The sequence below is a fragment of the Piliocolobus tephrosceles genome, chromosome 6 (genome assembly GCF_002776525.5).
Source record: "Piliocolobus tephrosceles isolate RC106 chromosome 6, ASM277652v3, whole genome shotgun sequence".
NCBI classification, from domain to species: domain Eukaryota; kingdom Metazoa; phylum Chordata; class Mammalia; order Primates; family Cercopithecidae; genus Piliocolobus; species Piliocolobus tephrosceles.
The window spans coordinates 137,860,996-137,884,092 of record NC_045439.1 but is presented as its reverse complement, the minus strand read 5'-3'; the positions used below and the strand labels follow the sequence as shown (position 1 = coordinate 137,884,092).

General features: G+C 52.6%; 1 protein-coding gene across 1 annotated transcript in view; it reads left to right on the top strand.

The window, feature by feature from the left end:
* The first annotated feature begins 17,229 nt into the window (after positions 1-17,229).
* Positions 17,230-23,097, top strand: part of RBPMS2 (RNA binding protein, mRNA processing factor 2) — a 44,135-nt gene continuing 38,267 nt past the window's right edge. The window contains exon 1 of the mRNA XM_026455458.2: positions 17,230-17,661. Within this exon, the coding sequence (XP_026311243.1) occupies positions 17,575-17,661 (87 nt within the window). The 5' untranslated portion in view covers positions 17,230-17,574. The remainder of the gene's footprint in view (positions 17,662-23,097) is intronic.

Here is a 23,097-nt window from a genome sequence, read left to right as displayed (position 1 = left end):
GGGAGGCTGAGGCAGGAGAATGGCGTGAACCTGGGAGGCGGAGCTTGCAGTGAGCTGAGATCCGGCCACTGCACTCCAGCCCGGGCAACAGAGCGAGATTCCGTCTCAAAAAAAAAAAAAATGACATTGTCACCGGGCATGGTGGCTCACGCCTGTAACCCCAGCACTTTGGGAGGCTGAGGAGGGTGGATCACCTGAGATCGGGAGTTCGAGACCAGCCTAACATGGAGAAACCCCGTCTCTACTAAAAATACAAAATTAGCCAGGCATGGTGGTGCATGCCTGTAATCTCAGCTACTCAGGAGGCTGAGGCAGGAGAATCACTTGAATCCAGGAGGCGGAGGTTGCAGTGAGCCGAGATTATGCCATTGCACTCCAGCCTGGGCAACAAGAGCGAAACTCTGTCTCAAAAATAAAAGAAATGACATTGTCATTTGGTGAAGGTGAGTTACCATCACCCAGTAGTCAGACAAAGACATACTAGAGAATTCACGTGGTGGGAAACAAACAGGCCTATGTGTTGCTGCATTTGCTAGGAGCCTCGGTTGAATTTTCTGTTTGAGCTTTGCTGATCTTCCCAGCTTGAACCTGATGATCAACAAACTAACTTCAGTTTTTCAAAAAGCCTGATGGAAATTACCCAGGGATCCTCATAGGTTAGCTAAAACTAAGATTCTCTGCTTGTGAGCAAAAAGGTATCAATTCTGGGTGGTAAACACGGGTTATGGTGGAGGCATGCATTGGCAGCTACAGGTGTCAGATTCATAAAAAAGATGGTTGGGGCCGGGCGCAGTGGCTCACGCCTGTAATCCCAGCACTTTGGGAGGCTGGGGTGGGCGGATCACGAGGTCAGAGATCGAGACCATCCTGGATAACACGTGAAACCCTCTCTCTACTAAAAATACAAAAAAATTAGCCAGGCATGGTGGTGGGCACCTGTAGTCCCAGCTACCGTGGAGGCTGAGGCAGGAGAGTGGTGTGAACTCGGGAGGCGGAGCTTGCAGTGAGCTGAGATGGCACCACTGCACTCCAGCCTGGGCAACAGAGAGAGACTCCGTCTCAAAAAAAAAAAAAAAAGGAAAAGATGGTCAGATACGGTGGCTCATGCCTGTAAGCCCAGCATATTGGGAGGCCAAGGCAGGTGGATTGCTTGAGCCCAGGAGTTCAAGACCAGGCTGGGCAACATCATGAAGCCCTCGTCTCTACCCAAAAAACAAAAATTTGCCAGGCACAGTGGTACACCTGTAGTCCCTGTCCAGGAGGGACTCCAGAGGCTTGAGGTCAGGAGTTCAAGACCAGCCTGGCCAACACGGTGAAACCCCGTCTCTACAAAAATTAGCCAGGCATGGTGGTGCTACCCTCCCTGACCTTGAGGAGTCATTTCTTTTTTGTTTTTTGAGATGGAGTCTCGCTCTGTTGCCAGGCTGGAGTGCTGGAGTGCAGTGGCGCGATCTCAGCTCACCACAACCTCTGCCTCCCTGGTTCAAGCGATTCTCCTGCCTCAGCCTCCCGAGTAGCTGGGATTACAGGCACATGCCACCACACCCAGCTAATTTTTGTATTTTTAGTAGAGACGGGGTTTCACCATGTTGGCCAGGATGGTCTCTATCTCTTGACCTTGTGATCCGCCCACCTCGGCCTCCCTACGCACCCGGCTGAGTCAATTGTTTTTCTGTGGCACAATCTCTTTTCTCTGTTCCAAACAGAAGACACTCTTAGGAGCAGAAAACAAGCCCACCAGAGTGACACCTCCTTCCCCTACCCCACAACAAGTGGGCAACCATGGGGATCTTTAAATGTGGTGCCATTTATATTTCAGATGTTCCCAATTTCCCCATACAACACATCCCTTCTCCCAAGTCCATCTGTGAGCAGGTCACACTGAGGCCCTGCCCTCAGGGCAGTTATAATCTGGTTGCACTTTCTTCTTTCACTCTTTCCTTCACTGAACACGCGGTTTGGGGACCACCCAGTTCAGCCCGGATAGCACTATCTCATATTCTCTAACAGCTCTGCCTCTTCGGAGTTCTTGGACAGAAAGAGGAGAAACCGACTCAGGATAATTGAAGCAGGAAAGGAAGATAATGACTGGCTATCTCAAAGAACTGATACGAAGCCCAGAAAACTAGGCTTGGAAACAAACAGGAATCAGAAAGGCTAGAGCCACTGGCAGTAGAGCTGGGAGCAGTCAGGCCAGGAAGACCTTTGCAGCCACCACCAGACACCAAGCATAGCTGCCAGGGGCAGGTGCTCTGCATTCTGCTACCTCCTCCCCTGACTCAGTCCAGACCTAAAGGTGGGCATGGGGCTGGTTGACCTTGGTCTCCCACGCAAGTCCTGTGGCCACTGGCAAGAGGCCGAATGTTTCATCAGGTTGCAAGAGGGCCTAGTGATTCTGCCCAGGATGACTCTCCCATCATCCCCCAAGGTGGGGTTGCTGGGGATGTCTGAGGGTCCGGTAATGCAGTTATCTTCTGCATCCTCACCTGGGACTCCTCTCTCTGACCCCACCCTCCACACATGACTGAGACATCCCACTCACCCGGCCCCTTCCCCTTCCCCAGGATCTGATCACAGCTTTTCCTGGTCTCATATGCATGTGTTCTGCTATATAAGATGTCTTTCTCATGAGACTACCTGGGTGCCAGGAAGTCCTCTCCTTAGTAATCCCTTCTCATTGTGAAGATGCTCTCTAGAAGGGCCCCAGAAGAAGACAGGTGAGTTCCATATGGTGGGGGAGCTCCAGACATTGCTGACCTGCACACCAGATCACAACAGTGGATTATTTTATGAGGTGTACAAGAAACCCGGTGGTTCTTTATTTTCTTGACACCTAATTTAACTTAACTTTGAGCCTGTATCCCAAGGGGTGTAGGGAAACCCTATCTCAGTTAGACAGGGGGCTCCTCAATCCCCAGGGTCCCATGAGAGTGAGGCTTATAGGAGCCATCCTCATCTTCAGGGCCTGCCCTGATCACCATCCGCAGGCAGTAACTCAGCCTGGGCCCTGGGATGGGGTGGGAGGCTTTCTGAGATTCTCCAGGTACCTCATGCCAGGCCCTGCGGGCCCCTGCCACCTCCCTGCGGTGCTCCCAGGGGACCCTTTGACCACTTGCCCCTCCCCAGTCTACAGAACCCTCCTTCTCTCTGCCTCTCCTTCCCCTCAGCATCAGCCTCTCAAGGAATTGGACCTGCAAAGCAAAGGCCAGGAAAGACTGTGTCCTTAGGTAGCTTCAGGATTTGAGGCAAAGAAGCACAGGGAGGGCCATATACGGTGGCTCGCACCTGTAATCCTGGCACTTTGGGAGGCTGAGGTGGGCGAATCACTTGAAATCAGGAGTTCAAAACCAGCCTGGGCAACAAGGTGAGACCTATCTCTACCAAAAATACAAAAAAATTAACCAGGCATGGTGGTGCGTGTCTGTGGTCCCAGGTACTCAGGAGGCTGAAGTGGGAGGATTACTTGAGCCCGGGGGGGCAGAGGTTGCAGTGAAAGGAGATAGTGAGCAGGGAGCGTGAGTTTCAATCATGCCATTGAAACCCAGGCTGGGTAACAGAGTGAGACTCCAGCTCAAAACAAAACAAAACAGAAAAAAACAACACACACACACACACACAGAAAGAGAGAGAGAGAGAGAGAGAAACCTAGCACATGGAAAGGGGCAAGGGAATGAATAAAGAAATGAGAAAAGTAGAGAGGTTACCCTTAGGCGACCAGGACTTGCTACCTGCCCAGGAAAGCTGCCCTCATATAGCAGGGTGTGGGTGGAAAAACTCCAACTGCTTTTTCCTGTTCTCTAAACAGCAACAATTAACACAGAGAGAAGACTTCTGTGACTAAATGCAGGGATTTCTCCCCATCAACAAACAAGCAATCAATTCTATAGCGGACACTAGCTGGGTGTCCTCTAATTTAACTCTGAAGCTATCTACCTGGAGGCAGCCTCAGATCCCACAGGTTGAGGGCTCAGTCCCAAAACTGACAACCCCTTCAGACAGTCACAAGTCTCAGCTTTCAGAACTTCTGACCGACTGGCTTTAAGTTGGGGTTCCCAAGACTACCCTCTCTGGGTTTAATTTACTAAAGTGAGTTACGGAACTCAGGGAAACACGTTTATCACTTCGTTAGAAAAGGATACGTGGGGGAAGGGACGTGGAGCTTCCCTCTCCGGGCAAGCCTCCCTCCGGTAATCTCCACTTGCTCAGCTATCCGGAAGCTCTTAGAACCCTCTGCTTTTGGGCCTTTTATGGAAAATTCATTATGTAGGCACGATTGATTAACCATTGGCCATCAACTTAACTTTCAGCTCCCTCCTCTCCCCCGCGATCATAGGGTGGGGCTGAAAGTCCCAACCCTCTAATCCCGCCCTGGTCTTTCTGATGACCAGCCCAATCCTGAAGCTGCCTAGGGGCAGACGGCCATCAGGCAATCATCAGCATACAAAAAGACACTTATCACTTTGGAGATTCCAAGGATTTTAGGAGTTGCATGCCAGGAAATGCGGATGAAGACCAAATGTGTATTTCACATTCTCACAGGCTGTGCCACTGCTGATGGGGGCGGGGGGCACCCCTTGACTTCTGTTTCCTTCCTAGTTGCGGGGATTTCCCACTCTCCTCGCCACTCTCCCACAGGAAGGCTGGAGTTGAGTTTGCCAGGTGAACGAGTTGGAGAAAGGCATTTGGACAGAGGAACTATACAGTGCAAATGCACAGAGGTGTGAACTATCCCTGAGGGACCTATGGTCCACTTTAAAGGCCTTAATGCAAGACAAGGTGGTAGTGTGGGGAGGCTGGCCTGGCCCTGAGGGGGCTGAGCCCGGAGTAGGGGGCTCAGCCCAAGGCAATCCAGCCCCCAGCTGGCAGGCAGGCAAGGGGCCAGGCAAGACGGGCCAGGCGATGGCCCTCAGAAAGATAATCCTATGACCTGACTTGTAACAGTTCCTGCCCCTTCTCAAAGACATTCACCCTTGGAGGGGGAGTCCCACTTCCTGCTGTCCCTCCACTTGCCTCCCATGCCTCATGCTCCCTCCTCAGTGTCCCCTGGGATCTGCATCTGAGGGTAGTGAGCAATTTACAGGTCAGCCTCCCTGCTAGGATGAAGCAGATCCCTTGATCCCGAGAGACCCAGCTGAGACGTCTTTGTGTCCTCACAACCCTCAGCAGGATGACTTTTGAAAGCAGATGCTTTGTTAAATGTTTCATAAGTGAACAAAGGCTTGGACTGTGACCTGAGAGGTAGGGAATGTTTTACTCCCATTCTGCAGAGGAGGTAGCTGAGGCCTGGAGAGGTTCTTAGTGGCAGAACTGGAACTAGAATAGAACCCTGTGCCCTGTGCACACCTTCACCCTGTCTTCAGTGGGGTGCCAGCTAGGCCTGACCTCATCCTTTCTGAGGTCCTAGTATATTTTTCCCAACCGCACTGGGCCGATGATCTTACTTGACCCCCAATCCCGGAGCAGCCGGGCCCGCGTGCGCCCCACACACCATAGACCACTAGGTGGCGCCAATTGGTCATGTAGTCCCTTCCCAGGGACCCGCAGAGCCTTTGTCTCCCAATCTCTGGGCTTAGGTGGGGGGTGCAAGGACACTTCAGGAGGTGGGGGCTGAGTTAGTGTAGAGCAGGGAAGTTTTAAATCATCTTCCATCAGATTATCTGCTTTGTGCTCATTGACCCTCTTGGTTTGTTTTTGTTTTTGAGATAGGGTCTAGCTCTGTCACCCAGGTTGGAGTGCAGTGATGCAGTCAGAGCTTGCTGCAGCCTCGAACTCCTGAGCTCAAGCAATCCTCTTGCCTCAGCCTCCCAAAGCATTGGGATTATACGGGCGAGCCACCATGCCCGGCCTCATTAACCCTCTAGTTTGTTTTTCACAATAACCCTGGGAGGTTGGGACAATTGTCCTCATTTTATAAAGAGAGAAACCTAATTTCTTTTTATTTTCTTTCTCTCTCTTTTTTTTTTTTTTTTTTTTTTTTGAGACAGAGTCTTGCTCTGTCACTCAGGTTGCAGTGCAGTGGTGGGATCTCAGCTCACTGCAACCTCTGCCTCATGGGTTCAAGCGATTATCCTTCCTCAACCTCTCAAGTAGCTGGGATTACAGCCAGCCAAGTTTTGTATTTTTAGTAGAGATGGGGTTTCACTACGTTGACGAGGCTGGTCTCGAACTCCCGGCCTCAAGTGATCTGCCCGCCTTGTTCTCCCAAAGTGCTGGGATTGCAGGCGTGAACTACTGCGCCTGGCTGAGAAACCTAACTTCTGAGAGGTTAGGTGACTTGGCCATGGACACACTGCAAGCTGTGTCTGGAACCCAAGCCCCAGATACAAGGTCCTGCGATTTTTGCAAAGTCAGCAGAGAGCCCTGAAGCCAGATTCCTGTGTTTAAACACTGGCTCCATCACTTCCCAACTGTGTGACCATGGTTATTCTGCTTAAATGTGAGCTCTGGTTTCATCGTTGGTGAAATGGGGATAAAGCCAATCAACTATGGATGGAGTTAGGAAGACAGAAGAGCTGGAGTCAGGCCAGGGATGCAGCAAACCCTCAAGGTTAGCTCTTATTTATTTGTCTTGATTATTGTCACCTGAAGGGGCCACCCCTTCAACCGCCCCGTCAACCCCCTCTTGAGCAGCCTCTGAGGAATAACAAAGAAAATTCACAGCAGCCCAGAGTAAATGAATGCCTTCTTTCACAAAGCCTTCCTTCCTGTCTGGCCTCCAGGATGACCTGGGCTGTGCCCACCCACCATGGGGAAGGGGAGGATGAAATCTCCCCTCTCTGCCTCCCGAGACACACATGAGGTCCGGGTCCTAGTCAGTTAGTGCACTTGGGCATCATCACCCGTCTTCTCTCTTCTGCCCATCTTCTCATGAAATTGACTTCAACAACTCTACAGTGGAATTTTTTTTTTTTTTTTTTTTTTTTTTGAGACAGAGTTTCGCTCTTGTTGCCCAGGCCGGAGTGCAATGGTGCGATCTCGGCTCACTGCAACCTCCCCCTCCTGGGTTCAAGCAATTCTCCTGCCTCAGCCTCCTGAGTACCTGGGATTACAGCATGCACCACCACGCCCGGCTAATTTTGTATTTTTAGTAGAGACGGGGTTTCTCCATGTTGGTCTTGAATTCCCAGCCTCAGGTGATCTGCCTACCTTAGCCTCCCAAAGTGCTGGGATTACAGGTGTGGGCCACTGCACCAGGTCTACAGTGGAATCTTTAGACCTAGTTTACAGAGGAAGTCAAGGCTACAGAAGGTGGGTGGCTCTAGGTCATATGGCTGTAAATGGCAGATCCAGGATGGGCATCCAGGTATCTGAGGCCTCACCTTGGTATTCAGGGCCTTTGAAAAAAGGACCAAACATGGGATGCTTCCTTACCCCCTAGCTCTGTCCCCCAAACTCCACAGGCCAGACTCCATTTCCTTAAGATTCCAAAAGCATCACCTGCCGGGACATAAACAGCAGGAAGGGGCCCCTGAGTCCTTGGCCCTGGCAGACCAAGATGGGAGGGGTGGGGCTTGAAGGCTTAGAAGATGACCCTGAATAGGGAATTGGAACCCCAAGTTCCTGAGGAGTCCTGGGGTGGGGGCTGTGAATGAGACAGCCAGCCCATCTCCCACTCTTCCCCCGCAGCTCCAGCTCCCGCCTTCAGCCTCAGCCTCCAGGCAGATGCCTGCCCCAGGGGTGCCCCCTCGATCCCTGCCCCCAGCGGGTGTTGGGTTCAGTAAGCAGAGCTCCAGCTCACCTGGGAAAGTGCAGAGTGAGGAGGGCGTCCAGTTACAAGCTGGGGCTGGGAGGACAGGCAGGGGCATCCCGGGGGCAGGGGCCAAAGGTCTGGAAACTGATGGTGGGGGCAGGTGTCAGGAGAGGTCTCAGGACAGCCCCCCTCCCTGCAGACCTTATCCCCTTGCCTCCCAGAAAACCGTCTCCCCACTCCTGGCATCTGAAGACCTGGGCATCTCCCCACAGACTGGGCCTGTGCTTGGTAAACTGTGAAGGGCTCTGCACACTTCTGGGAGGTTGTTCTCTCTTTCAGCTCCACTCCTTTCTCCCCTCCACCCAGATGGCCTCCTCTCCCGCCCCTCAACCGGGCCCTGGCACAGCACTCCATGCCTATTTAAGGCAAATCTCCTGATCTCCTTTTAAATAACATTCACTCCTTGTTGTGGAGAAAGCAAGCAGGGCCTGAGCTCAAGGAAAGGGGAGGAGACTCAAATATCCCATGGGGTAGGTCGTGGGGGAGCATGGACCTATGGGATAGGTTGTGGGGGAGCAGGTATGTACTCCCCCTTCCAAAGTGAGCCTTGAGAAGGTCCTTTCCCCCATCCCCCCAGTCCTGCTGGTCCCTCATTGCATAGGCCCTGGATTGGCTCAAACCCCTTCAGAGGGGCTGGGGCACTCCCAGGCAGCTCTTGCAGGAGTTGGGGGAGGGGCATGGGGGGATATATGCTTTGGCTAAAGGAGGGGCATACCCAGGAAGACCGGCAAGGGCCTTGGAGGGTCTGGGATTGGATGGACATCTGACCTCACAGCCCACCCAGTGTGAATGATGCACCAAAACTTCTCTTTGTTAGAACATGAGGCTCAGAGAGGCCAAAAAACCTGCCCAGGGTCACACAGCCCCAGTAGAAGGGTCTGAAATCCAAGCTGGCAGGCTCTAGATTTAACGCTTTCTCCTCTTCTCTGCCAGGTCTCCTTGTGCCAGGGACTGTATGTGACACATGACTTCTAGGCCCTTTTCAGGCATCATTCAAAGCCCTGAGCACACACCCTTCCTCTGCCTGCCTCCCTCTCTTCTGCCTCCTCTCCAGACCCACCAGAGCTGCCTTTCCCAAGTCTTGGATCCCTGACTCAGGCCTGCCCCACTCCTACTTCCTTCTCTCCCCTTCCCCTCTTCCTCGTCTTTCCCCCAGGTGGCTGCCTCCCCGGCCTCCCTTCTAAGCATCACTAATCCCTCTGTGGTCCTCACATGACTGAAATGCCCTCTCCAGGGTTCAAAAAGATGGTCAGGGATCTTTTACAGATCATGTTGCCTGCTCAGGACCAGGCGCTCACTTCTCAGGCGTGTGAGCCCCAGCAGGCTGCCCCCACCCCTGCCAGGCTGGACTGAGGGCTGGGGGACCAGAGAGGAAGAAGCCCTAGCCTGGCCTTCCACTGCTCACTGAGAGCTGAAAAAGCCATAGTGGTCAGTTGGTCCCGTGGCCTTACGTCACAGACGAGCAAACTGTGGCCCAGGGAATGGGAAGGAAGGCCCCGGGGTCCCCACAGTGAAACAGAAGCTGAGCTGGGTCTGACTGGAGCCCCTAATAACTTAAGGTGGGGGCTTCATCCTGGGAAAAGAGAGTCTATTATAGGAGGAAATTCAGCCACTGTCACTGTCGCAGTGTTAGCGTGCTTGTTGGGTGGGGCGGGGGTGGGGGTGCCTGGAGGTGGGAGTATGTGGGGGTGAACTTTGGGTTTAATGGGGGTGTACTTGATCTTCTCAGGGTCTTCCTAGCCTAGCTCTACCATTAACCTCTTATGTGCCATTGTGGCAAGCCCCTTTCCCTCTTTGGGCCCAGTTTCCTCCTGTAAAATGAGTTGGAGAGATCTTTGAGATCCCTTCCAGCCCAGACCTCATGCGTCTCCCATCAGCCCAGCCTCATCTGCCCACCTGCTTCCAGGCTCCTGCCCTGGCTGAGGCTTGTCTCATAGCCTACTGAGGCTCCCATAACCTCTCTCAGAATGGTCTCTTTCAGCTGGGCGCAGCAGCTTACGCCTGTAATCCCAACAATTTTGGGAGTTCAAGTCCAGCCCGGACAACATGGTGAGACCTTGTCTCTATAAATAAAAAAAAAAAAAAAAAAAAACATTAGGCCGGGCGCGGTGGCTCACGCCTGTAATCCCAGCTCTCAGGGAGGCAGAGGCGGGAGGATAGCTTGAGCCCAGGAGTTCGAGACCTGCCTGGGTAATACAGCGAGACCCCGTTCTCCACAAAAAGGAAAAAAAAAAAAAAAGACGAAATTAAACAAAGTATTAAATGAATTCAGTACTTTGCTGTGCAACTTCAAGCTAGTTGATTTTGGCCGCTGAACCTCAGTTTCCCCATCAGCAAAGGCTGTGGTTTCATAGGAACTGGCAGTGAAGCAGGACGTGGCCCTGTGGTTTCATAGGCCCTGGGTGCTGAGAAGGAGGTATGAGTAGGGAGCTCAGGGTTCAGACAGAAACCTTTGGCCTGCCCAGACATCCCTTTGGAGCTTCTCTTTGTTTTTCAATCCTGGGTCCTCTCCCCATTCAGGTTCCTGGCATCTCACTTTCCCTCCCATCTTGGAAAAGAGGAAAAGCAGCCATTGACATGTTAGTGTAAAAATACTGTAGGGTAGGGCGTGGTGGCTCACGCCTGTAATCCCAGCACTTTGGGAGCCCAAGGCAGGCGGATCACAAGGTCAGGAGTTTGAGACCAGCTTGATGAACATGGTGAAACCCCGTCTCTACTAAAAATACAAAAATTAGCCCGGCATGGTGGCGAGTGCCTGTAATACCAGCTACTCTGGAGGATGAGACAAAGAAAATTGCTTGAACCCAGGAGGAGGAGGTTGCAGTGGGCCAAGCTTGCACCACTGCACTCCAGCCTGGGCAACAAAGCAAGACTCCATCTCAAAACAAAACAAAACAAAACAACTGCTGTCAGAGATATTTCCTTAGCAACCCTAGCCTTTTAATCATTCAATATTCATTACTGAAGCCCCTCTGCCAGGACCTGAGCTGGGCTTCCAGGATTTGATTCAAAGATGAAGAGATGCTATCCCTGTCCTCAGGTGGTCCCCCACTAATTTTCAGCTATGTGGTGGGGACAGAAGAAATAATGTCTTTGGGAGAGGGTGTGCAGGGAGGAGACACCACCTCTCAGGAAGGCTGGATCTGAAGTGAAGTTTTTGTGTTGTTCCTTCGCTGACTTTACAATTGCCCCTCCTGTTGTCTGTCCTGGGGCTTTGAGGACTTCAAAGAACTTTCAGCATCAGGATCTCATTTAATTCTTACAGAAGCCTGGGGAACACTCATGAGAGCCTGAAAGGTGTCTCTAGTTCTCTAGTTTTACCTTGAGAAAACAAAGCCTTGGAGAGATTAAACTATCTGCCTATGGTCACACGGGTTGCCATGGTGACCTGGACGCAGATCCAGGTCTTCTGGCACAGCTACTTTGGAAATACTGTTTGTCTTAGATTGGAACCTGGGATCCAGGTTCACAATGTGGCCCAGAGGAAGGCAAGGAAAGAAAGGGAGAGCTCAGGGATTTGGGGCTGAAATTAACCAGCTGCCTGGGCTCAGTGGCTCATACTTGTAATCCCAGTACTTTGGGAGGCCAAGATTGGGCAGATCACCTGAGGTCAGGAGTGCGAGACCAGCCTGGCCAACATGGTGAAATCCTGTCTCTACAAAAATACAAAAATTAACCAGGCATGATGGTGGGTGCCTGTAATCCCAGCTACTGGGAAGTCTGAGGCGGGAGAATCACTTGAACCTGGGAGGCAGAGATTGCAGTGAGCCGAGATCGCACCATTGCACTCCAGCCTGGGTGACAGAGCGAGACTGCATCTCAAAGGAAAAGAGAAAGAAATTACTCAGTCTATGACCTTGACGTGTAAACTAGCAGTGGACCCAGGGCAATAATCACAACCTCCAAGAGCTTACCATGAGCTCTTACCTTACTTAACACATCCCTGCAATTGTGCGCTAGTATTCCCATTTTACAGATGAACTGACTGATACTAACTGGCGACTTGCCCAAGGTTATAGAATCAGAATCCTATCACAGGGCTATGTCATGCTTTTCCCACCAACCATTCCATCTGCTAGTGGCTAGTAAAGGTCCCCTAATCCTATAACTAGGGATAGCAGGAACAATAGAAAGATTATATTAACTGCTTGCGGCAGCAGCCTGTCCCCTTTCCTTCCAGAGACCAGTTGCACTCACGTGGAGCTTAAACCTATAAACACTGGGCGGGTGTGGTGGCTCACACCTATAATCTCAGCACTTTGAGAGGCTGAGGCAGGCGGATCACTTGAGGTCAGGAGTTCATGACCAGCCTGGCCAACATGGTAAAACCCCATCTCTACTAAAAATACAAAAATTAGCTGGGCATGGTGGTGCACACCTGTAATCCCAGCTACTCAGGAGACTGAGGCAGGCAGAAGAATCGATTGAACCCGGGAGATAGAGGTTGTGGTGAGTTGAGATCGTGCCACTGCATTCCAGCCTGGACAACAGAATGAGACTGTCTCAAAATGAATAAACAAAAACCTAGGAGCACCAAGAAAATATACCTCAGATGGCTGGGTGTGGTGGCTTACGCATATAATCTCAGCACTTTGGGAGGCCAAGGCAGGTGGATCACTTGAGGCCAGGAGTTTGAGACCAGCCCGGGCAATGTGGCAAAACCCATTTCTACCAAAATACAAAAATTATGGCCAGGCACGGTGGCTAATGCCTGTAATCTTAGCACTTTGGGAGGCTGAGGCAGGCGGATCACTTGAGGTCAGGAGTTCAAAACCAGCCTGGCCAACATGGTGAAACCCTGTCTCTACTAGGGAAAGTTAGCCGGGCGTGGTGGTGGGATCCTGTATTCCCAGCTACTTGGGAGGCTGAGGTGGGAGAATCACTTGAACCAGAAGGCGAAGGTTGCAGTGAGCCAAGATCACGCTACTACATTCTAGCCTGGGTGACAGGGCAAGGCCCTGACCCCCACTCCCCCAAAAAATTGAAGATAAAGAAAATATAACTTAGACACATCTCAGCCTTTAAGCTTCAAGGTCATCCTTTCTACCTGCCTTTCTTCTTTTTCTTTTAAATAAAGAGGGGATCTTGCTATGTTGCTCCATCTAGACTTGAGTCTGGCCTCAATTAATCCTCCCAGCTCAGCCTCCCAAGTGGCAGGGACTACAGGCACACACCACCAAGCCCAGCTTCTACCTGCCTTCTTATTGCCTAGGCTTTCCTGGTGGTGGGAAAGTTGGGGTCAGAATGGGGGCCTGCCCTGAAGTAGTCGGGCACACTCTCAGGAGTTGAGTTCCAAGGCAGTGCTTCCCAGGAGTGAGGCCATCTCTTTTCCCTACCCTAAGGATGAAATACTGAAGGGTGATGTATGTACAGTACATCAAAGAGAAAGGGCCATTGGCTTCAGATAGCCCAGAAGCTCCAGGAATAGCCCAGTATTGGTTCAGCAAAGGTTTATTAAACACCTACTACTGAAAATGCCCATCATCATCTGCTCCTTGCTGGAGGCTAGGGGGCTGCAGAGGTTAAGGAGCTCTACTTACTCATTCAGTAGCGTTTACGGCCACTCCTTGGAGTCAGAAAGCTTCCCATGTGGTAGGTGAGACTTCAAGACAAGGTATTCCCAGGCTCAACAGGACAAAGAGAAGGAACTCTGAGAGCACAGGGGAAGGAGAATGGGTACTGGGAAAGGTCTGGAAGCTGGGGGTGGAGAGTGAGGATGGGAGGATTCCAGATAAAAGGAATAGAAATTCCAGAAGCTCAGAGGTGATATGGAGCACAGCAGTGGGGGAGCCCTGGAGCACTGAAGAGATTACTAGAGGCTGCACTACTAGGTCATAGCTGGGGACACAGAGATATAAGTTCCTACCCATCAGATGTCTGGAAGAGCTGTACACCCCAAACTCCTCTCTCCAGCCTCCTTCTTCAGATCAGCTTCCGGGTCAGTACCGATGGGTACGCATGATTACTCATGCTTTGTGTTTATATAATCTCCAAATCCATGTGGGATTTGGATTTTGATTCTGCCATTTCAGGGTCTGTAGGGGTCCACAGAGAGGGAAAAGACAGTTGTTGCTTCCAAAGGGCTTAAGGGCTGGTCACATACAGGAAACTTTCTGAGGCATTAAGAATGCTCATATAAGAGGCCAGGCTCATGCCTGTAATCTCAGCACTTTGAGAGGCTGAGGTGGGCAGATCACTTGAGGCCAGGAGTTCAAGACCAGCCTGACCAACATGGTGAAATCTTGTCCCTACTAAAAATACAAAAATTAGTCAGGTGTGATAGTAGGTGTGGTGGCAGGCACCTATAATCCCAGCTACTCAGGAGGCTGAGGCATGAGAAATGCTTGAACCTGGGAGATGGAGGATGTATTGCACTCAAGCCTGGGTGACACAGCGAGACTTCGTCTCAAAGAAAAAGAAAAAAAAAAATCCTCATATAAAGTTTGCCTATGAAGGCAAAAGAGAAAAAAAACTAGAAATAATACAAATATCTAACAAGAGACAGGTTAAATAAGTAATAGCAATCTAATAAGGGTTAAGCAATTATTACAAATTATGAAGAACTTAAGAAATGCAGGCTGGGTGTGGTGGCTCATGCCTATAATACCAGTACTTTAGGAGGCCAAGGCGGGAGGATCACTTGAGCCTGGGAGTTCAAGACCAGCTTGGGACAACATAATGAGAGGCCAGTCTGGAAAAAAAAAAAAAAATTAGCTGGGCGTGGTGTTGCACCTGTAATCACAGCTACTTGGGAGGCTGAGGTAGAAGGATCACTTGAGCCCAGGAGTTCAAGGCTAGAGTGAACTGTGATTGTGCCACTGCACTCCAGCTTGGGTGACAGAGCAAGATCTTGTCTCTAAAACAAGAAAAGAAGGCCAGGCGCGGTGGCTCACACCTGTAATCTCAGCACTTTGGGAGGCCAAGGTGGGCGGATTACAAGGTCAAGAGATCAAGATCATCCTGGCCAACATGGTGAAACCGTCTCTACTAAAAATACAAAAGTTAGCTGGGCATGGTGGCGCGTTCCTGTAGTCCCAGCTACTCAGGAGGCTGAGGCAGGAGAATCGCTTGAAACCAGGAAGTGGAGGTTGCAGTGAGCCGAGATCACGCCACTGCACTCTAGCCTGGAGACAGAGCAAGACTGCATCTCAAGAAAAGCCCCAAAAGCCAAAAAAAAAAAAAAAAAAAAAAGAAAAGAAATGTAGTGATACGGGTCAGTTGTGGCCCCTGTGTCATTTGTCACCTTTTTGGGCCTTAGCTCTCCTATCTATGGAGAAAATGGAGACCAGAATGGAGAAGAATGGTGACCAGAATTACAAGATGAGATGTTCTTCTTTGAAAAATTCAAATTAACCATATAATGGCTGAGTTCAGAAATCTGGCCAGGCTCCTTCTCCTGGAAAAAGCATGGGAAAAGCAGGATCTTGAGGGAAGGGAAGATTTGGATTGATTAGGGGGAGCAGGGGAGGAAGGGGAGGAGAAAGAGTATTCCTGGGCCAAAGTTAGAGATAAACCTGATAGGAAGACCTATTCTGGGTTGGGGGGGGCGGGCGGTGGTGATCAAGCCTACAGCCAGATTGGACTGAAGCCTGTGGAGGATGGTAGGGGTATCTGAGAATTCCCAAGGTTGGTTCTACCTGGAGATGCCAAAGGCTGGAAGCACCTTAAAAACTCTGGGTAAAGGTCTGGCTCCTGCAGGCAGCAGTTCCCCCTTCCCAGGGCCTGAGCCAACTGTTGGCAACACGGCTGATGGGAAACCAGGGTGCTCCTGGCCTTGCCACCAGCAGAAAGTGGTCCCCGGCCCACAGTAGGTGCTCAATAATTATTTACTAAAGAAATGAGTATGTCATTGGAAAGACATTGCCCATCTCTAGGCCTCAATTTATCTGTGAGATGGCAGGTCAGGATGGAGATTATAATTTACTGGGGAGACTAAACCACAGCACAGTGATCCTGTGGTGCTAGCCCTAATTCAGGAGGTCTATACACAGAGGTTCTGAGGGTTCAGGCACTTGTCCACGTTCTGGGATCCTAACCAGTCCGTGACTGCAAATACAGCTTTTCTTTTTTTTCTTTCTTTCCTTTTTTTTTTTTTTTTTGAGATGGAGTTTTGCTCTTGTTGCCCTGGCTGGAGTGCAATGGCACAATCTCGGGTCACCCCAACCTCCGCTTCCCGAGTTCAAGCAATTCTCCTGCCTCAGCCTCCCGAGTAACTGGGATTACAGGCATGTGCCACCATGCCTGGCTAATTTTTTGTATTTTTAATAGAGATGGGGTTTCACTATGTTGGCCAGGATGGTCTCTATCTCCCGACCTCAGGTAATCTCCCCACCTCAGCCTTCCAAAGTGTTGGGATTACAGGAGTGAGCCACTCGCCCGGCCCAAATCCAGCTTTTCTGAGTACACAGACTTCCATACTAAAACCTAGCTGCTAAAACCTAGCTTGGCGGGTTAAGCCAGGACAGAAACTAGGCGTCGGGCGGTAGATTACACTAGGTGATGCCCGACCCGGGCCAGGGTTCCGCAGGACTCCCCTCACTTCTCGCCAGTGGCTTCTAAGGCCGGATGGCCCCCCTGGCAGGGACCCCCGGGGTCGCAGCACGAGTCCAGGAGAAGGGGCACTGAGGCAGGACCCAGTTCTTCCGCGGCTCAGCCGGATTCGGGCTGCGGCGCTTCCAGCGCTCCCCGAGGTGGGTGCGGGTTTCTAGTGTGGCGGCAGGGCCGGCCCCTATCGGCTGGGTTTTCAAATACAAAAGAAAACCCGACCCAGAGGCCGCGCCCTGACCTGCGCGGGGGTGGGGTGGGGAGTCACAATGACCCCGCCCGAGCCTCCAGGCTGTTACATCCGTCCTTAGCCTTCGGGCTCGCAATAGGAGGTAGGGAAAGGTGTGAGGGGCACTGAGGTCAGGGGACGAGCGAAAAGACCCGAAAGCCAGGCGTGTTCTTGGTCATTCGAGGCACCCCTATCTAATGACCATTAGGGTCCCAACACTCGACTCCCCACCTAAGTCCTATTCAGATAGTGACTGGGAGGGGAAGGGAGTTTGAGATCCTAAGTCCCACCCTCTAGGCTGGGAGCCTGAGGCCAGAGAGGGGAAGTGATTTCCTCAAGGTCACTCAGCAAAACAGCGCCCAGCCCGCGCCAAAGCCCAGGTGTCTCCCAACCCCCTCTCCCCGGCCATCATCCCCAGAACCCGGCTCCCCGGAGCTGAGGTCTGGGCGACTGGATTTGAAGGCAAAATGAGTGCGTCGGCCACCCCAAAACCGCAGGTCAAGATACAAGGGGAGTAGACGGCCCGGAAACCTCGCTGCGGGCGCCCCAAGCGCGAGGCCGCCAGGGCAGGGCCGTCCAGGGACTGGGGCGCTGGGTGCCGGGCACTGGGCTCCACCTCCTGCGGGCTGGGGCGCGCAGCGCGCGGCCCCTTTAAGAAAGTTCGCTGGGCGAGTTCATCAAAGTTTAAAAACTTGCCGTGGAGAAGGGAGCGGGTGAAGAAGAGAGAGGGAGAGCGCTGACCCAGGCAAGAGAGAGTGGAAAGGCCCGGCCGGAGGCCGGCGCGCCGCGGCCGGGACCGGGGCGAGCCCGCGGTGGGCAGTGGGGATTGGCTGCGCGTTCCCCCGGAGACCGTGCGGCAGGCGGGGGAGGGGGCTGGCCGGGCCCCAGCTGAGGCCGGTTCCGGCCTGCTGCCCCTCTCACCGCCCCGCGGGTCCCCCGCCACCCGCTCCGCACCCGAGAACGCACTGCTCCCCGCGCCCCTTCCCACTCCCCGCGGGGCCGGCGCCGCGCTCGCCCTCGCGTTCCTTCCCGCCACCCCCTCCCCCGCACCATGAGCAACCTGAAGCCGGACGGCGAGCACGGCGGCAGCACCGGCACCGGCTCCAGCGCGGGCTCCGGCGGCGCCCTGGAGGAAGAGGTGGGTCTGTGGCCCCGGGACTTGCCGGGTGAAGCGCACGCGAGGCGGGCGCTGGAGAGGGCGAGCGGGGCCTGCCGCGCCGCGCGGGGCCGGGGTGGCCATCGCTCCCAGCGCCTTCCGCCGCTGCCTCTCGCCCGGAGAGGAGCGGCCCGTGTCCGCGGGCGGGGGCGTGCGGCCTGGACTGCCCCGCCGGACAGGCATTGTCTCCCCGCCCTCTCGGGCTCCAGGCGGGCCGCGCGCGCCGGCCGCCGTCCGGGCGTCCCGCAGTGGGCGAGAGGCGCCGCGTCCGTTCCACGCCTGCTGCCCGCGCGCCCTTGGCTCCCCACACCGGACCTGCTCGCCGCCCTCCTCCGAGGGCGCACCTCCCGCGTGGCCAGGACCGCGCCTCGGCGGCACGGAGCTGAGCGGGATTAGCACGGCCCGAGGGCAGCACCCTCACTCCACTGCCTTTTCCACCCTGACCCCCTCCCCGTGACCTTGGAGGCCTGGGCCGGCCGACTGGCCGGCTTCTCGGTTCACGCGAGCTGTTGTCATGGGGGTGGACGGGCTTTCTTCACAGCCCCAGAACCTGGGCTTTAGCAGAGGCGAGCCCACAATTTAATTAGTTTGGAAGGAGATGACTAAAGATACTCAGTTCCTCCCTCTCTTCTCTCTGGGTTTGTCTTGGCAGCCAAGCCAGGACCCCAAAGCTGGCCTGGGTGGGATCCTGCCAGGAGCGGCGAGATCATGTCGTCCACAGGCCATGTGCGAAAGGGAGGGAGTGTGAGGCGGCTCCGTGGAACTGCCAGCAGCTGGGTGGTTAATGGATGGTAGGGAGGATGTGTGTGCGGGGTGGGGTGCTGGATAAAGGCCTCAAAGCTATCAGTGAATAGGGACGAGGAGCTACGCTGGCGGAGACAAGAACTGGAGTGAAAGGGGACAGGCTTCGCAGGGCCTCTGGCCTCTGCTGCGTCATTCCAGGGGTGGGAGACCCTTCCTGCCCCTGCCCTGGCATGTTCTCGCCCAGGAAACCAAGGGCTGGTTATCCACCTTGGGCGTCCTTCCCCTTGGCCTGGGGGAGAAACCGCAGAGCCCCTGGTGTGGACTGGTGTTGCCTCCTCCCCTTGTGCTGGGGGGTTGGTGCAGAATGGCGCCGGTGGCCCTCGGCTGGGCTGGGCTAAGCGCCGCCAGCTCCCACTCGGCAATTCAGAGACCTTCAGCTAGCCCCAGTCGATGAGAATCTAGGTCTGGATCCCCGCTTTTTGGCGGAAGGGGAAGGGAAGAATATACAGCTGTGACATCTGTCCGCTAATGGTTTGAGTGTGGTGGGTTTGTTTGGGCTCCGCCTTGCCCTCCTTGTACCTTGATGCCAACAGGCCCTTGGCTTTGGGGATCTTGCCCCCCATCCTGACTCTACCTGGCTGTTCAGAATCTCCCTTGACAGTTGAGGAGGGTGACAGGGTTGCCAGCATACTTGGAGTCTCTGCTTGGCCCCCTGCTGTGGGCTGAAACTGGGGAAGAGCATGTCTCCTATGAAGCTGGGTGGGGACCCAGAACCCCACTTCTGCTAAAGGGTCGACTTCATTGGGACTTCACACTGCCCAAGAGGCAGTGACTGGGCAAACTCTCAGACCCACTGCTGTTGGGTGAGAAGGGTGACCCATGTGGCCATTCTAAAGTCTTGAAAAAAGCATTTGAGGTTTTAGCCACTCCTTTCTAAGTACCTTTTCTGGGAAAGAGAGCAGGATCTTCAAAAAGTGGAATCCCTACTATTCCTCCTTGGGGATTGAGATGGCCTGTGGCCCTATGGTGGTTTAAAGTCAATGCACTTGCGAAAGGGCATGGTGGGCTCGCATTTAGCAGAGGTCCAAAACGAAGGGTTCTGAGGGTCTCCTGGAGCCCGGTGTCTGTCTGGTCTGGTAAGGGAAAGGGTTGTCGCTCAAGCCCTGGTCTAGTCTTCTGAATAGTGGGCCCTGAGCTCCTCTGCTGGTGGCTCCATCTTGGATTGGAGGTGTAGGCTGGAACTGGAATCCTCCCTGTAGTTTAGATGCTCCCTAGGCAGTCAGTTCTGCAACCCCTAAGAGCCACCATTTGGAGAATCAGCGTTAGCAGTGGTGGTTGACTCCCATGGCTGACTCAGGCAGGCTCTTCCCAGTCAACTCTTGGAGACTAGTGAGAGCAAGCCCAGAAAACCAAGGAATGCTGCTGCACACCATAAGACCTCAATTCCTAGAGGCACTGGGTCACTGGAGAAGGGAGTGTATTTTCATGGTTCTGGGAGTTATCAATGGGGCTGCTTGTCCTGAACTGCTTTGGATAGCCTTGACTCTGCCTGCTTGTCTGCCCTACCTATAGGCTTTATCCATGTCATACCCATTAAGTTCTCTTTCTGGACCCAGGGGTTAAGGATACAAGGAATAATTCTCAGCCTAGGAGGTGAGAAGGACTTGCCAGGAAGTGGTGGTATGTGAAATGCAATGGTAGATAAAATAAAGGCATATCAGCACATGGTACCATGGTGCTCCTGAGAGATTAGAGGTCAGCCTTCCCTGAGATGTGAGTGAGTAGGAGGAGCCAGGTTAGATCTGTAGGGGTGGAAAAGGCATTCCAAGAGGAGGGAGTCGCATGTATCAGTGAGGGGCTGGGTTTGTGTAACCACATGGCTTGTTTGGGTAACTACCTGGAGTTTGCTATATTGCAGCAGTATCAGGCAATGCAGCCATAATGAGAGTTTGGGTTTAGGGCAGTAATGACTGTGGGATTATGGAAAAATTAGCATTTTTCTGCCACTTGGGAAGATGTGTTCAGAGCTTTGATACCCTTTGAAAGCTAAGGAGGGCAGTAGGGAATTAAGGGGAGGAGCTGAATGTCCCTCCCAATTTAGAGGCTCCGCTGTCCTGCAGGTAAGTCTTGGCTGGAGCTAGAGACCACGTGAGGTAATACAGTACATGAACCTGCCCAGGGCAGGCTGTGTCAGTGCTGCCAAACTTCCGACCTAAACATGTCCTGTCTTAGTGATTCTCAAGGGATAACTGGGTAGTTGCGGTGTCTCTGAGGAGGGTTAATTGTGATTTTTATTTTGAAGATGGAGACCTTGCTTCCTGTTGGCCTTCCATATCTATGAGCTCCCCATCCATGAATCCAGTTGTAGATAAAAAATACAATAATCAGGCCGGGCGCGGTGGCTCAAGCCTGTAATCCCAGCACTTTGGGAGGCCGAGACGGGCGGATCACGAGGTCAGGAGATCGAGACCATCCTGGCTAACACGGTGAAACCCCGTCTCTACTAAAAATACAAAAAACTAGCCGGGCGAGGTGGCGGGCGCCTGTAGTCCCAGCTACTCTGGAGGCTGAGGCAGGAGAATAGCACAAACCCGGGAGGCAGAGCTTGCAGTGAGCTGAGATCCGGCCACTGCAGTCCAGTCCGGGCGACAGAGCGAGACTCCGCCTCAAAAAAAAAAAAAAAAAAAAAAATACAATAATCAAAAATAATACAAATAAAAACAACTATTTACATAGCATTCACATTGTATTAGGTATTGTGAGTAATCTAGAGATGAGTTAAAGTATCCAGAAAATGTGCATAGATTTTTCTTTTTTTTAATTTTTTTAAAGGGGAGTTTCACTCTTGTCACCCACGCTGGAGTGCAATGGCGCGATCTCAGCTCACTACAACCTCCGCCTCCCAGGTTCAAGAAATTCTCCTGCCTCAGCCTCCCTAGTAGCTGGGATTCCAGGCACCCGCCACCATACCTGGCTAATTTTTGTTTTTTTAGTAGAGACGGAATTTCACCATGTTGGCCAAGCTGGTCTTGAACTCCTGACCTCAGGTGATCTGCCCACCTCAGTCTCCCAAAGTTCTGGGGTTACAGGCCTGAGCCACCGTGCCCATCCTTGTTTTGTTTTTGAGACAGAGACTCTGTTGCCCAGCTTGGAGTGCAGTGGTACGATCTTGGCTCACTGCAACCTCCTCCTCCCAGGTTCAAGTGATTCTCCTGCCTCAGCCTCCAGGATTGCAGGTGCACACCACCATGCCTGGCTAATTTTTGTATTTTTAGTAGACATAGGGTTTCACCATGTTGGCCAGGCTGGTCTTCAACTCCTGACCTCAAGTGGTCCACCCAGCTTGGCCTCCCAAAGTGCTGAGATTACAGACATGAGCCACTGCGCCCGGCCTGTGCATAGGTTATATACACGTTTTATATAAGGGACTTGAACATCGGGAGATTTTGATATCCAAGGGGGAACCCTGGAACCAATCTCCCTCAGATATCGAGGGACAACTAACAGTACAAGGTGATATTAAGTTACAGTAATTTTTTTTTTTTTTGAGACAGAGTCTCGCTCTGTCACCCAGGCTAGAGTACAGTGGTGTGATCTCCGTTCACTGCAAGCTCCGCCGCCTCCCGGGTTCACGCCATTCTCCTGCCTCAGCCTCCCGAGATGCTGGGACTACAGGTGCCCGTCACCACGCCCGGCTAATTTTTTTGTATTTTTAGTAGAGATGGGGTTTCATCGTGTTAGCCAGGATGGTCTCCATCTCCTGACCTCGTGATCCGCCCGCCTCGGCCTCCCAAAGTGCTGGGATTACAGGTGTGAGCCACCGTGCCCAGCCAAGTTATAGTAATTTTTAAAAACCACTTTTTTGAGGTATGATTGGCATATATAAGGCTGTATGTTTAGTGTATACAACTTGATGAGTTTGGAGATTGTTAGAGTAATTTTTAACTGGGAGGCACCCTGGAAGAGGGAGAGTGGTATTTATACTATTGGGTTGAGGGAGGATATAAGTTTTTAAGAGTTAAAAAAGTTTTTGCCAGCTTAACGGTAAGCTATAGAAAGGCAGGGGTTAATGGCAGCTAAGGGGACTACAGTTTGACCTGAGGGGCTTGGCCCTTCCCTCCACCTCATCCCAGTGTGTCTGGGACAGGCCTGCTTCTTACAGGCCTGGTACCCTAGAGCCCATCATGTGTCCTCAGAGGGGTGTCAGGCAGCAGCCAGGGCCCTGGGACCACTGGGTGGCTTGAGGTCAGCCCTCCCTGAGATGTGGGTGAACAGGTGCTTAGACTTGTGTGGATGGAACAGGGAGGGGGGCGTGGGAGGTGGGGGATAAAGCACTCTAGATGATTACGATGTAATTCCTAGGTCCAGTGTGCTATTTGGGCACCTCCCTTTTCTTTAACATCAATAGCATTTGAAAGCACCTGGGACATCTTGGTCTGCGGCTTTTTTTGAATATGAGGGAAGGGAGGCTTCTCTGTTTCTGGGCACTCACCTAGAAGGGCCAGGCAGATAGCAGTAGGAGGTCAGGTTCCCCTCCTCCCTGGGAGTTATCATGGATGTGTCCCCTCTACCTAAGTAATCTAAGGGAGAGGCTGTACTAATAATAGTGAACCTGTATATTGTATTTATGCCAGGCATTGTTATATGTACTGCACCATTTTAACTTTTTTTTTT